The sequence below is a fragment of the Ursus americanus genome, chromosome 23 (assembly GCF_024610735.1).
Source record: "Ursus americanus isolate L20-20 chromosome 23, mUrsAme1.1.p, whole genome shotgun sequence".
Lineage (NCBI taxonomy): Eukaryota > Metazoa > Chordata > Mammalia > Carnivora > Ursidae > Ursus > Ursus americanus.
In genome coordinates this window covers 20,561,993-20,577,794 of record NC_142149.1, presented here as the reverse complement: position 1 = coordinate 20,577,794, position 15,802 = coordinate 20,561,993, and the positions used below count along the sequence as shown (strand labels likewise).

The 15,802-nt window shown below is 41.6% G+C and overlaps 1 protein-coding gene and 1 long non-coding RNA gene across 2 annotated transcripts in view; one reads left to right on the top strand and one right to left on the bottom strand.

The window, feature by feature from the left end:
- LOC123781953 (uncharacterized) overlaps window positions 1-15,802 on the top strand; it is a 145,893-nt gene that overhangs the window by 25,242 nt on the left and 104,849 nt on the right. The window contains exon 3 of the long non-coding RNA XR_015721292.1: window positions 9,223-13,810. This is a non-coding gene — a long non-coding RNA (uncharacterized LOC123781953). The remainder of the gene's footprint in view (window positions 1-9,222; window positions 13,811-15,802) is intronic.
- KRT12 (keratin 12) lies at window positions 10,508-15,630 on the bottom strand. The gene is made up of 8 exons (XM_045781741.2): window positions 15,025-15,630; window positions 14,555-14,637; window positions 13,443-13,599; window positions 12,415-12,576; window positions 12,193-12,318; window positions 11,835-12,055; window positions 11,085-11,155; window positions 10,508-10,599 (listed from the first exon to the last, which is right to left on the bottom strand). The coding sequence occupies exons 1-8, from the start codon at window positions 15,613-15,615 to the stop codon at window positions 10,508-10,510; spliced, it is 1,503 nt and encodes a 500-aa protein (XP_045637697.1). The 5' UTR covers window positions 15,616-15,630.

Genomic DNA, 15,802 nt, shown 5'->3' with positions numbered 1-15,802 from the left:
TCTTTCTTTCTTTCTTTCTTTTTTAAAAGATTTTATTTATTTATTTGACAGAGAGAGAGAGCACAAGCAGGGGGAACAGCAGAGGGAGAGGGGGACGCAGGCCTCCCACTGAGCAGGGAGCTCCATGCAGGGCTTGATCCCAGCACCTTGGGATCATGACCTGAGCTGAAGGCAGATACTTAACCGACTGCCACCCAGGTGCCCCTGAGTGTGATGTTTCCAAACATCACTTCAACATGTTTGGCAAACCTACATTCCGCCAGATGGTGCATTAAGTGCTGGGACTGTATTTCTGGATGGTCAATAATACGTGGCCCTGCCTTTGAAGAGGAATCAGACACACAAACTCATCTATAAATAAAGTTCAGACCACCACGGTCAAAGAACATAGGATTCTCAGAAGAAAGTCACTTAGTCTTGTGGGAAAGCATTCCGAGGGAGATGTTTTTGGTTCTGTTCCTGCCTACCCATTTTCATTTAACACCATACATTGAGAGTTTTCTATCCTCAAAACTCTGCTCAAATGCTTTCCTGCCATAAGAATGGCCCCGGTCCTCATGCCTTGGCCCCGTGTATTCTGTCCCTCCACCAGCCTTCTGTAGCACCGCAGCTGCATTTTCTTTCTGGTCTGGGCAGGTGTCTCTACCCTGCAAGGTAGTGTTTTTTGCATATATTGTCTATGCTCGCTCCCAGTTGCTTCTGTAAAGCCCAGTAAATATTTGAGAGAAACATCTATTTTAGATAGAGCACCTTGTTAAAGAAGGGGAACAAGTTCTATTTTGGTCTAGATTACCAGGAGTTTAAGGTTTCAGACTCAATTTTTACATGGAAAGCCAATCTATCTTCTATCAGTTGCTTTAAGAGAACTCAGTTTTGTATCCATAGTGAACTGATTGCCTGTATACGAAACACGCTCTGTGATGAATAAGAGGATTGTGGGGTTGCTTCATAAGTGAGCTTTAATGGATACAGTTTTGTTTTTTCTAATGAAGACTTCATAGAGACCGAGGTACTGCATTTTGTGAAGACAACTCCTGGGACTCTTTAGATATGTGGGAAAACGTCCTCAGGTTAATTTCCTAAAAAACAAAACCAAAACAAAACCAAAACAAAAACACCATCATTAATGTAAAGACTGCTTATTGAAACTGAAGATCACTTCCTACTGAGTCATCAGATACTGTGTGTTGAGCAATGTGATTTATATCAATATGCCTTGTGAAATTACCCAGTGAGAATTTGTGTATTCTAGATAAAAAAAGTTATGTCTCCACAAAGTGACAAGTATCCTAAAAGTTTTCTGAAAATATTAATTGAATTCACCAAATTTCTCAGTAAAATGCAAACAACTTCTTCATGGTGTTTTAGTCCCTGACAGCCTAATTTTTTTTTATTAAGATTTTTAAGGAGAATAAAGTAAGTGGAATTCCTTTCCATGTGACTCATATGTTTTTAAAAAATAAACTAACCAAAATAAATAGAGTCAAATTAAATATATTCAAAGCATCCTCCTTATTTATTCAAGTATAATTAATACACGGTGTTCTATTAGTTTCAGGTATACAATATAATGATTCAACGATTCAGTACATTTCTCAGTGCTCTTCAAGATAACCCCTTATATGTATGTCCCCCTATCCACCTCCCCTCTGGCAACCACTAGATTGTTCACTGTATTTGAGTCTGTTTTCTTGTTTGTCTCTCTTTGTTTGCTTGTTTGTTTCTTTATTTTTTCCTTTTTTTTTTTTAAAGATTTTATTTATTTATTTGACAGAGAGAGAGAGACAGCCAGCGAGAGAGGGAACACAAGCAGGGGGAGTGGGAGAGGAAGAAGCAGGCTCCCAGCAGAGGAGCCCGATGTGGGGCTCGATCCCACAACGCCAGGATCACGCCCTGAGCCGAAGGCAGACACTTAACCGCTGTGCCACCCAGGCGCCCCTGCTTGTTTGTTTCTTAAACTCCACATATGAGTGAAATTATATGGTATTTGTCTTTCTCTGACTGACTTATTTCATTTAGCATTATGCCTTCTAGGTCCATGTTAGAAGGGATGTTGCAAATTGCAAGATTTCATTCTTTTTTTTTTTTTTTTTTTTTGTGGCTGAGTGATATTCCATTGTAGATCTACCCTACATCTTCTTTATCCGTTCATCTGTCAGTGGACACTTGGGTTCCTTCCATATCTTGGCTCTTGTAAATAGTCCTGCAAAGCATCCTCTTAATGCCTCCCATATGATGGATACTGTTCAGCTGCTGTGCATTGATTAATTTTGGTTTGTTTATTCAGTCTTACCAAAGGTAAGTGGTGGAAAATTTGAGTCAATAAATAAATTGTAGAGTTAATAAATAAATAAAAATCTGTTGAATGTTTCAAGAAAATAATAGAAGAAATATATCAACACTTTTCAGTATTCATGCAACAAATGTTTAGTGAGTGCCTCTTATGTGGTAGTCCTATGCTAAGTCCTCGGGATGCCACAGTAGTGTTGTTCCAACTTTTATTGAGTCAGTGGTCTAGCACTTGTACACAATTCCGTGCACGCATATTCAGCAAATACTGATTTTTTTCTCACACAGCAGGCTAGATTGTTTTATATACTGGGCTGGACACCAGGGCTGCGGTAGAAGGCAAAACAGTGGAGAGCTTAGAGATCTTACAGTGGGAGAGGCAGGCATTAACTCACTAGTTGTGTAAATAAATACATAAGAAGACTGGAGTGTACTATGAGAGTGTGTCATAGGGGAGCCTGATGTGGTTCTAATGGTGGCGGAAGGTGGAGGGGTAGAGACTAGTCAAGGCTCTTCAGAGGAGATGACATCTGAATTCAAACCTGGCAAGGCGAGTAGGTGTTAGCCAGGCCAAAATGGAGAAGAAGCACATTCTAGGCAAAGAGGGGAAAGTCTGTGGGAAGGAGCAGGGTGTAGAAAAGCTGAACTAGGCCAGTAGGGGGAGGGGTGAAGACAGAGGAAGGCACACAATCTGAGAGATGGGAAAGTGGGCCAGGCCAGACCTTGCTAGATTTTGGTCTTTATTTCAAGGACTATAGGAAGCCTTTGAAGGGTTTTAAGCAATAGGGTGACAGGGTCAGGTTTGTCTTTTCCAAACAATCTCTCCCTGACTGTGGCGAGAGGAACAGAATGGAGGAAGGTGCACATGGAAGCTGTGTGGTTTTCAGGGAGGGGCAATGAGCGGTGGCCTGGACGGCTGTGGTAGTGGTGGGGATGGAGGAATTTTTAGGAGGCAGAATGCCAGATGTGGCCAGGATGTGCTTAGAATATTTGTTGAATGAATAAATAAATCAATGGACTCTGGAGAGACGGAGCTTGACCTAGTTAAGAAGTTACAATGGAAGGATTTTTGGACCAATATTGATGGGATAACGTTTCTTGGCTTGTTTAGCCAAAGTACAATTTGACTGAAATGTATGAACTTGTTAAAATAACCCTTATTTCGTGATTTTTCTGACTAAACCAAACATAAATGACCCGTGAACATTGTAAACATAGACAAGTTATGATGATATAAGGTGTTTGGATATGTTTTTGTGTAGCAAGTGTTTTGTGATGCGTAGCATGCATTTTTGGAATATGGTTTTATATGATTAGGTTTTCTGAATCCCAATACTTTAGAAAACGCAGATTTAACAATCTCCCTCTGGAGAAATCAGGAAAGAATTGTGTAACCTGCCGCTTTAGCTTTTTATCTGGGCCATTGTGATGTTATATTATCCTTTAACTCCTCAGAAATTATCTCCTCTGTCATGCAACCGTTCACTGTATACCCTGGAGGTGACAGATGGTGATGATAATGGTGACTAAAGTGTTCATGGGCTCTCCTCCCCGCTGAGACCTACCTTCCCCTAGAGCGTTTCTCATCTTCCCACTGGTTAGCATTCAGTTCTTGCTCCTTCCAGCTCCGCAAGCTGCAGAAACACCTTCCAGAGTCACGTAGGGGTGGCTACGACTAAAGGCTCCGCTGGGGGACTGAGTCAGATTCTCCCACCTTCCTCACCCCTTGGACGGCTTTTCCTTGCCCCAACCTCTGATGAATGAGACGGCGAAACTGGGCTTCATTGTTCTGCTTTATCTAGAGCACAGGGGCGGTGAATTCTCTGCTAGTCTAGGTCTAGTTCCGCAGTGTTGGTTCCAGGATTCTGTCTTGATTAGATGCTGATTGTGTGTGTGTGTGTGTGTGTGTGTGTGTGTGTGTGTGTGTATGTGTGTGTGTGTATAGTATATTGTGTATATATATATATTTTAAAACAACTTAAAACAATGATGAAAATTTACCTTATTATCAACCTACTCGATTACTTATCAGATAAGACAGGGAAGTTTAACATTAAAATTACTCTGTCATTCCAGAATCAGCACACGAGGTTGTGTAAAATGGGTGCCCAGTGAAAACATCTTAAAGTACCTTCAAAGTATTTAATATAATGAAAAATGTCATGTAAAATATAATAAATATTTAAGAGTATCATAATTTAAAATATGCTCCGACGCCTGGCTGGCTCAGTTGGTAGAGCAAGCGACTCTTGATCCCAGGGTTGTAGGTTCAAGTCCCACGTTTTGGGTGTAGGGATTACTTAAAAAATAAAAATTTAAAAAATACCCTGAAAATACCAGTTTAACAGTGTGAGTTGCCCCTTTAAAAATCTTGTAAAACTCTTAAAAATGAATGAAGAGGTGTCCTATCTTCCAACAGGAATTGACTAAGCCTCCTCATACTTCTGTTAAATAATCACATTTACTGTGTGTGGAGCAGTGACGCTTTTGCCAATTAAAAATGATGGCAACTTGCCTTATTCTATTTGCACCAATGTGACCATGGAGAATAATGTATGAAATTTTATCATGTATTTACCTTTAGTTCGTAAAAGCTGGTTATTTTCAATAGAATATATTAAGACTTACATATAGTTGGGGCTAAATAAATATTGGTTGAATGAATATACAAATAAAAATATGTGATGCCCACATGTATACATAAATATACCAATTGATCATTTTTTAAAAAATTAAAAATTATACTTCAGCTGGTTAAAAAGGTTGTATTTGCAGCTTTGTTCATTTGAAATATGAAATCACATCCTTAATGATTTAAAAAAAAATCCCATGTATTTGCAAATAAATGAAGTATTCCCAAATGGATACACTTTTCTTAGCAGAAACTTAATGTGTGTATAACTTTAGGAGGTGTGTTCCAAGCTGACAACTAAAATGCACATATTCTGACCAGCCAAGTTCAGCCAGGGAAGTGGCATGGGATGAAGAGGATATATTCAGTTAGGACACTAATATTTTTTGGTTTGATTTTGCGTTTATGAGACTAATATTAAATGACATTTAAATCTTAGGTCCAGCTCCAAGTCTTAAGAAACATTTATTAGCCCATTAAAAAGTCATTTTCTCGGCTATGGGAATTAATTTTTCAGTTGATGTTTGAGCATATTTTTAAAAGCTTGAGTAGTTCAGATTGGCTGTCTGGTTCTCTAAACTCTGAATAATCCCTTCCTTTCTTCTTTATGCCTCGAGATAATTTGCCTCCTTACTGGTGAACTCTATGGAAACTAAAGCCACTTGTTATTTAAGAATGTTTTAATTTATTAAGTTGATGCTTGTAAAAAGGTTTGCTCTTTTGTCTTTTCTTTACTTCTCTCTTTTTAAAAGTGAACTTCTTAGGGGCGCCTGGGTGGCTCAGTTGGTTAAGCATCCAACTCTTTTTTTTTTTTTTTTTAATGATTTTTTATTATATTATGTTAGTCACCATACAGTACATCCCCGGTTTCCGATGTAAGGCTCGATGATTCATTAGTTGTGTATAACACCCAGTGCACCATGCAATACGTGCCCTCCTTACTACCCATCACCGGTCTATCCCATTCCCCTCCCCCCTCCCCTCTGGGGCCCTCAGTTTGTTTCTCATAGTCCATAGTCTCTCATGTTTCATTCCCCCTTCTGATTACCCCCCCTTTCTTTTTTTTAAGATTTTATTTATTTATTTGACAGAGATAGAGACAGCCAGCGAGAGAGGGAACACAAGCAGGGGAGTGGGAGAGGAAGAAGCAGGCTCATAGTGGAGGAGCCCGATGTGGGACTCCATCCCAGAACGCTGGGATCACGCCCTGAGCTGAAGGCAGACGCTTAACCGCTGTGCCACCCAGGCGCCCCTACCCCCCTTTCTTTATCCCTTTCTTCCCCTACCGATCATCCTAGTTCTTATGTTCCATAGATGAGAGAAATCATATGATAGTTGTCTTTCTCTGCTTGACTTATTTCACTTAGCATTATCTCCTCCAGTGCCGTCCATGTTGTAGCAAATGTTGAGAACTCGTTCTTTCTGATAGCTGAGTAATATTCCATTGTATATATGGACCACAACTTCTTAATCCAGTCATCTGTTGAAGGGCATCTCGGCTCCTTCCACGATTTAGCTATTGTGGACATAAGCATCCAACTCTTGGTTTCCGCTGAGGTCATGATCTCAGGGTTGTGAGATCTGACACTGTGTCCAGCTCAGTGCTGACCGTGGAGCCTGCTTGAGATTCTCTCTCTCCTCTCTCTCTGCCCCTCCCCCGCTCCTTAAAAAGCAAAACAAAACAAAAAACTTTCTGGTATCAAACATACCTCAAGTGGCTTGAAGAGCAGGGTTAATTTTTTTAAAAGTTCAGTTCCTGAGATTCCAGCAGGTGGCACTCTTACAAAGCCTAAAGAAGTGACTGCTTTGGCAACCTAGGGCTGTTTTCTAGATGGTTCCCTTCCTACTGGGACCTACTTGCAAACCCATTTGTTCTGGATAACTAACACTCATGGTGTCCCTAATTATCAGAGTTATACATGCTCTTTGTTAAGCATTTTAAGAAATGTACATTAAAAAAAATAGCCTTCAAAGTCATTGGTAATTTCCAAAAGATAACCACGTAACAACTTAGCATATACAATGTTTTCCAGACCTTTCTGTGGCCTGTACATACAACAAATGCATATAAAAAGTAAATATTTTAATTTGTAAAGGTTTATATTTTAAAATAATCATGAACAATATGCTTGTCTTTTGTTGTCTGATCCTGTACTTGGAATTTTTCTTATAGGTTATTTTCTTTAAAGATAGACCTCTCACTTCTTCAATTCATTAACTCCTGAGTGCAAAAGGACCTTTTACATCTGTGTTGAATTAGGGTTTGTGGTCTAGTGAATGAGGGCCGGAATCTCATGATAAGGGTGCTGTGTTAATTGCATTTCTTAGCAGTGAGAATAGGGCAGAGTGAACTTAAATAATAAACCTAATGTAGCCTTTGCCAACTGAAGACTAGAATATTCTCAGATATTACCAGAAAAGGACTGCAGTTTTGGATTTGATGGCTGTTCCATGAGATCTTCGCCATTGGACCTTAACTGGGAAATTTTGTGATACCACTGATTTTTTTCATGTAGTTACCCCCCCCCCCCAATATAACTTTAAGGCCAGCTGACTTCCCCCAGAGTGAGCAATCCAAGAGACCAAGCCAGAATTGAAATGCTTTTTATTTTTTTTAAAAAGATTTTCTTTATTTATTTGACACACAGAGAGAAATACAGCGAGAGAGAGAGAGAGTGCGCGCGCACAAGCAGGGGGAGTGGGAGGCAGAGGTAGAGGGAGAAACAGGCTCCCTGATGAGCAAGGAGCCCAATGCTGCAGGGCTTGATCCCAAGACCCTGGGATCTTGACCTGAGCCGAAGGCAGATGCTTCACTGACTGAGCCACCCAGGCGCCCCTTCTTCTTCTCCTCCTCCTCCTCCTTCTTCTTCTTCTTTTTTTTTTTTTTAAGATTTATTTATTTATTTTGAGAGAGCACAGGCGCAGTTGGGGTGGGGAGGGGAAGGGAAAGAGAATCTCAAGCACATTCCGAGGTCAGCATGGAGCCCGACACAGTGTCAGATCTCACAACTCTGACCTGATGGCTGAAACCAAGAGTTAGATGCTTAACTGACTGAGTCACCCAGGTGCCCCAGAATTGAAATGCTTTTTGTGACCAAACCTTGGAAATCACACACAGTCATTTCTTCAGTAGACCTACTCTATTCATTGTGGGAGCGGACTATACCTAGGGGCATGAGTACCACGAGGTGGGGATCCCTGGGACCATCTTGGATGCTACCACAAGAAGTAATGCATAGGTTACTTTGTTTTTTTTTTATTGAGGTATAATTGACCCATAATGTTTATTAGTTTCAAGTGTACAACATAATGAATCAATATTTGTGTATATTATGAAGTGATCACTACAATAAAGCTATAGATGGTTATTTTAGAACGATTAGTTAGGAAACGAGTATAGAGAGAGAGGACAGGAAGATTGGGCCAACATTCAGAGGTCACAAAGGAGAGTCTGAGAAAAAGTGGCAAGTGAGGTATTGTCTAAGGGAGCCCAGTGGAGAAATGCTTCCAAAAGAAAGGAATGCTGAGAAACTAAGATAGTAGCTAAGAACCAAGAAACTGGGTTTATCCTTGTGCAAAACCCCTTTCTCCTTTGAGTCTCACACAACTCAGATGTAGTTATAAGGAAACCAGGTGTTATTTGAAACAGTAACTATTACAGCCACATTTGAGTACCAGAAAAGGGGCATCCTTTATTACTTGGGGGCTGTAGACCTTGTTAAGGAAAAGACCTTGATAATCTCTTTGGGTCTAAAGGTAAAGTTTTCCTATGACGTGTTCTAGAAGGGGAGAGCTAGGCAGAGAGTTGAATTGCTATGCATAATACAAGGAGATAAATGGAGCACTGGAAACCACTAGCAAATATTAAAAGGAAGTGTGACTTCAGAAAGCTGGATGCTGAAGCAAGTCAGCTAAAATGGCCTAATAACCTTCCATGGGCTTTTGCATTCAGCATGGGAATTCCTCTAGGCTTGCATGACTCCTCCCTCTCCCTTCTGCTCCCCTTGACACTCCTTGCTCATCAGTTCCCCTGGTTTCTGCATCCCATTTTGGTTCCATACACTAATAATAATAGAATGCAAATATTGAGTACTTGTCAAGTGCCAGAGACTGCTTCTAGTGCTTTATGTACGTTACCTCATTTAACCTCCACAAAACCCATCTACTTCAAAGGTCAGGAAACTGAGGCACACAGAGATTAGATTACTTGCTATGAAGTAGCAGAGCCAGGATTCAAACCCAGTCTGGCTTCAGAACCCAGGCTCTTAATCATTAAATCCTGCTCTTATTTTTCCTTTTAGGGTTTTGAATTTGGCAATCCAGATTGAACGCCCATCTACTCAGGCTTAGACTTTGCCCACCTTCTGCCACAACCCAGAACATGACATCTGTTATTGACTTGTGGGTCTGATCCACCCCAATAGAAACCCCACTCTGGGCCTCACTGGTGCCAGGTAGGAGAAAGGACATCAAAACAATGTTTGTTTATACCCTTGTGTTTTTTCACATGTGTTCCTCTGTTCCCTTTTTCCCTTTTCTGCCTGGTTAATTTATTTTCTTTTTAAAAACTAATTAATTAATTAATTTTAAAGAGAGAGCGAGTGGGGGGAGGGGCAGAAGGAGAAGGAGAAAGAGAATCTCAAATAGACTCTGCTCTGAGCACAGAGCCCAACTTGGGCTCGATCCCATGACTGAGATCACAACCTGAGTATAAAATCAAGAGGTGGACAGCCAACCCACTGAGCCACCCAGGCACTCTTTCTTGGTTGATTGTTGTGTGAAGCAATTAGTTACCCCCTGACAAATTGTTCACTTCTTTCTCCATATGCCCTTTGAACTTCTATGTGCCCTATCTCTCCCTATCACCATTCCCAGTAGGTGTCTGTCTCTGCCCTCAGTTGTGAGCTCCTCCAGGCAGGGACCTCATTCATCATATATCTTATTCATCTTTGAGTCTCCAGTCTTGCACACTATAGGGGTTCCATAAGTGTTTCTTGACTGGATGAAAGAAGGTCCTAGAAAATGAACAGGACAGCTGTTATCCCCCCTAGTAGACAATGTAATTTTGCTGTAACCTTGATGGGCTGATGTAAAAAGGAAAGAACTTCTAAAAGAATCTTCTTAACTTAATCTCCAACCCAACATGTTCATCCCGGTGTTTATCTACTTTACTATTAGTATTTTACAAACCTCTCTCTATGCTCTTGACATTATTGTTGGAATAAAGAAGGTACATATCTCACATTATTACCATTCATCTTTTATTTAACTCTATTAAAACAATACTACTTGATCAAAATCCTGTGATTAAAATATGTTCCTAGGCACCAAAAGAAAGTTTATTAGAAGACTACACCAGGTCCAGAAAGATACAAGGTGATTTTGGTTTGTTATAAAGACCAACATGGCCACAGAGACTTGTAATTAAAGAGCAAAAGGGACTCAGAGTGAATAGGGAATCCAAGAAAAATGAAACAGATTAAAGTAGAATTGAACTAATATAGTATCTTACTCCGAAAGGCATAATTTCTACTTGTAAATTTCCCGTTCCTAAGGAACCAACCATGGGGCAGATCTTGCAAAATTTTACATTAGTTCTTCCTGAACTTGAGATGAGACCACTTCACCGTTCACCACTTCCTGCACAATTGTCTTGATCTTCCGGGATTTAGATTGGTCTAAAGATAAAAATGGAATGAAGGGGCAGGAGTTAGTGTTTCACATATTCATCCAAAGTTGGTTGTTGTTTAACTTAAGCTTTACATGAGCTATTGGCAGATATAGTCTATCTATTGTAAATTTTCAAAAGTGACTTTTGTATACTAAAACAATGCATTTTATACAGTGAAAATGAAATGTATTCAGTGTTGTCTTATGTACAAATGAAAATATTTTTCTTTTTAAAAATTTAAAAAGTGGTTATGATGTTCATAACACTTCTTCATAGAGTAGATTGTTTTCCTTCTGGGCTTGCCAGGAGTTTTAATACAGTACAGTCTACTCATTTTTCTGCAAGAATGCATAAATATTTTTTCCTTGGCTCAGAATGCAAATATGCTTTCAATTATTAATAATACTGCAATAATCAAGAGATCTTATCATTTTAGTCCTTAGTAAGTGTGATTCTGACTTACTCTAAGTGATTCTTAGGGAATCCACATACCTTTAGAGGAATCGATCGATTGTGTCTGAGGTTTGGATTCGGTCACATATAAAGTTTCATCGAAACCGTCACTGTAAAGAAAACAAAGGAGATGATACCACATGACGCTTTCTGGGAGGAGGAGAAATAAAGAGTTTGCTGTTGAAGCTAAAGATGTACATAAAGCTATGGCTGAATAGAGAAGGTAGTCTACGTTTCTCGATGCACAACGACTGAATAATGCACCCTGAAAGTTATCAGTTGGCGCAGTGGCCCTTTATTTTCAAACCCTGCTTACGGCAGGCTCTCAGAGTGAAGCAAACTGGCAGTGAAGGTACGGTCCGATCTCAGAACTTAGATTTCCTGATTTACAGCCCTGGGCTCTTCCCACTAGTCCAGGGTGCTGCTGCTTTTGGAAAGTTCATTGCGGTAGGTTGTGAGGTGATTTGGGTGGCTATCGTTTGTGTGTCATTCTTAGCGTTAGGGCATTGATATCAGAACTCTAACGGGTGCCTTCTCTCGTGCTCATTTGCGGTAAGCCTCTGTCTGTGGTGCCATTATCCCAGCACTTTATGAATGATCAAGTAAGATCATGGGTGACAACACTTTGCAAAGTGTAGAACATTGAATAAATCCAAGGCATGCTATTAGGAGATGTGGTAATTTCCATCAGCAAAGGAACCCTTCCTTCTGTTGCCCCAAGTGCATCGGGTGGCCACTGTTGGTCAGCCACCGAAGTTATTTTCAACCTATTTGAACCGGTCTATTCACCCTTGGGCCTCGCCGTCCAGGAGGCGGCGGTAGGTCTCGATCTCCAGCTCCAGGCGGGCCTTGGCGTTCAGCAGCCGCTGGTGGTCGGCGTTCTGGTGCTCGGTGTCGGCGCGCACCTGCAGCAGCTGCTCCTCCAGGCTGCCGATGAGCTGCTGCACCTGGGACAGCTGGCCGCAGTAGTCGCCCTCCACTTCGGCCAGCGAGACCTCCAGGGATTTCTTCTGCATGTGGGAGGGAAACAGCACAGACAGAACAATGGAGAGGACTGTTCAGAGGAGGGCAGCCGGCCAATGGCCTTACCCACGTGGATGCCACGTTTTCTGTGAAGTCGAAATGATGCTGCGTGCGCGTGCCCTACCGTGGCCAGCTGGGACTGGAGCTCGATCTCCAGGTTTTGAACTGCGCGCCTCAGGTCGGTGACCTCACTCTTGCTAGACTGAAGCTGCTCCGTGTTGGTGCTGATCTCCTTCCTGAGCTCCCCACTCTGCCACGGCAAAGGGGCGAAGGGACATGAGCACGCGCTGCTGCCGCGGGTCTTTTCTGCAAATATGGCAAAGCCTTTTGGTTTTGTTTGTGGTACCTTTTCAATGAACCAGGCCTCTGCATCCTTGCGATTCTGCTCCGCGATGGCTTCGTACTGCGCCCTCATGTTGTTGAGAAGCCTGGTGAGGTCCACCGCCGGAGCAGCGTCCATTTCCACACTGATCTCCCCGGGGCCGCCTGCCCGGAAGCTTTGGAGCTCCTGGGGACAGCGAGAGAGAGACGGGCGCAGAGGCCCATTATAACCTTCGTGGGTCTCCTCCAACAGAAAAGACATTAAACGTTATATTTTATGACCATGTTGATGACCGACATAATATAATATATTAAAACTTCTTTTTCTACCTACAAATTCATATTTTTCTTTTAACTTAAAAGAACTTAAGACATTGTCTTGGGTCCCTAAACTTACCATGGGCCCTAGGAGCTGTACCTACCATGGCAAATGGATGAGTTGGCCCTGCTTTTTGGGGGTCCAGGGCCTTTACAAAGAAGGGAAGGCCTGGTGGAAAAGGTACAGTGGGTTTCCAACCAGAGCTGCCAAACTGGGGCTGCAGACAGTGCCAAGGCTCGCACACTGTTTGTACCACAGTCATTGATTTCCAATAGGAAGCTCTTTAGAAGCCCATTGCCAGGGTGCTGATTAATGTCTGTTAAGACACCAGCTTTTGATATACTGTGTGGCATACCAGAGTTCACTGTGGCTTTACACTGGGTGTAACCAGTTTCTCAGACGTATATAACATTATATATTTTTGGCAGACTTTTGTTTTTGAACTTTAAAGATACTACATTTTTAAAAAGCATTAAATTAGGACAATTAAAATTCTGGTTGTCCTTATCTAATGATGGAAATGACAGAATCAGAAAGCACTTCTAATCTGTTTAACAGGAACCACCATCAGTCCCACCACCACCACACATACACTCACCCAGAAATTCAAAACAAATGGCCAATTTGACAGGGGTATCACGTGTCATCCATATCTGTTCTAAGTCTGGATTTGTAAATTTGCAGTTGTAATTTTTGGATTTGGCAGGAAAAAAGCAGCTGCGAAATCTGCCTACCTCTTCATGGTTCTTCTTCAGGTAGGCCAGTTCTTCTGTTAGGTTCTCGATCTGCATCTCCAGGTCGGCTCTGGCCAGGGTCAGCTCGTCCAGCACCCGGCGCAGCCCGTTGATGTCGGCCTCCACGCTCTGGTGCAGGGCCAGCTCGTTCTCATACCTGAAAACCAAGTGCAAAACAGTTTCCGGAGTCAATGTACCCTTTGGATAAGGCCCCTGCCATCATCTTCAGGGCTGTTTTGTGTCCTGGGTGATTAGGTAGAAGTGACAGCATTGTAACGAATGATGCTCTATGTCCTTTTTAACATTTTCCTTTCCTTTTTTTCATAATAGTTTATTGCTCAGTTGGAGAGAAGTGGAAAAATTGTGAGGTGAGACTTTTCTCCCAGCACTGAACCTCAGTAGCTCTGCATCCCAGGGAACAGTTCCCCTTTGGCTGGCTGCCCTGGCTATAAACAGCGGTAGCCCCTCTCCAGGTGGAGTTTCTGATGGAATCCTAAAAGCAGTTGAAAATTAAAAAATAATTTTTTTGCTTAACTTTTATTCGTGTTTTAATTTAAGACCTTGATAATTCTCTAATAGCTTTTACCAGGATTTTACAGGTTGAGGATCGTTCACCATTGCCGCATCCTGCCTGGAGATTTCGTGGAGCAAAACAAGCGTTAGTGTTTCTCTCTTATGTGTGGGAGGGTGGAATATGGGAAAGGAGGAAGGAATATAAAAATAGGTGTGTCGTTAATATTTTAGTGGTATGTGTCATCAGGAAAAAGATAATTTCACTTCTAGGTAAGAACATTATTAATTCATTTTGATACATGGAAGATTGAGGATAAATATCATGTTGCATTATGAGCCAAAAGCAAATTACAAGCATGGTGGCGATCATAGCCCTCGGTTTAAGTAGCTTATAATTAAGGACGTGTAATGTGAATTGTGTTTGAATCTGCTTTCTTCCTAGAATGCCCAATGTAAATTTACCAGAACAACAAATGTATGGAACATGTGTACTGCAGAGGGTTTGAGATATTTGCCATCAACAAAGGCAGGAAAATAGGGAATGAAAAGAAATGATGAAACATAGCAATTATCATTAGTCTTTCTTTTGTTCTGCTCACTTCATTCTGAAGTCTTCGGCAGCCAGTCTTGCATTGTCGATCTGCAAGATGAGCTGGGCATTTCCAATGCTGGCAGAAATGATCTGGCAAAATAGGGGAAAACACACAAAATGAAGTTGTAAAATACTAGTATTATGCAAGTGCATTTCTGAGAAGAAATTTTTAGGTGATGTTAACATGCTATTTTATTAAGAGTTTAAGGCAGTTTAACTTTTTAAAAGAAAACATTTCTAACATTTTATTTAAAAATTGAGAAACGTTTTTTTGCAGAAAGGTAGTGGAAATACAGTCACTTTTTATGATAAATGATAAAATGAAACTAAGTATCTTGAGATGAGAAATTGCTCCAAATACAGTCAAGTTGAAAAATACCTTAAGTTTTAGGTGGTTTATCATTGTAAAATGTTATAACAGCAAAAAAGAAAAAGAAAAAATAATTCCCAAAGCCCCTTCAAAAACCATATTGTTACCTCATTCCTGAGGTCTTCGATCAATGGATAATATTTACTGTAGTCACTCTGTGACCCGGGGTCTCCAGTCCCAGATCCTCGTGTTTCATACCATTCTCGAATTTTGTTTTCTAGCTCAGCATTAGCCTCTTCTAGTGCTCGGACCTTATCCAGATAGGAAGCCAATCTGTCATTAAGATTTTGCATGGTTTCCTTTTCTGATCCGGAAAGAAGGCCTCCATCATTGCCAGAGAGAATACCTATAGAGCCACCTCCTAGGCCTCCCCCAAATCCAATTCCTAGGCCACCAAAGCCACCTCCCAGGCCTCCAAAGCCACCTCCCAGGGCTCCAGAGCCACCTCCCAGGGCTCCCCCATAAGCAGTGCCCAGTCCTCCTGCAAAGGAAATTCCAGAGCCACCACCAAAGCCAGAACTAGAACCAAACATGGAAGCAGCAGAAAAGCCTCCCCCACAGCTGTCTCCAAAGCCAAAGGTGCTCCCCCCATAGCTACTGCCAACAATGGAAGCAGATGTGCCCCTGGCTCTGCCTGATGTTCCGCTCTGGGAAGACAGCCGCCGGGGCAGCCCAGAGGTGCGCACTGAGAGGGACATGGTGTTGCTGGAGAGATCCACAGCCCAGGGAAGGGGGCCACAACCTGAGAAGAAGTAGTGTCAGTAAGGCAGAAAGGTTGGTCTTTTATAGGTCATGAAGTGGGTGTTGCAGTTGAAAAGTTCACTCTCTCCACTCAAAATATCATGCCCCCCCTTTTTTGACCAGCTCAACCAGTAAATGATTTAT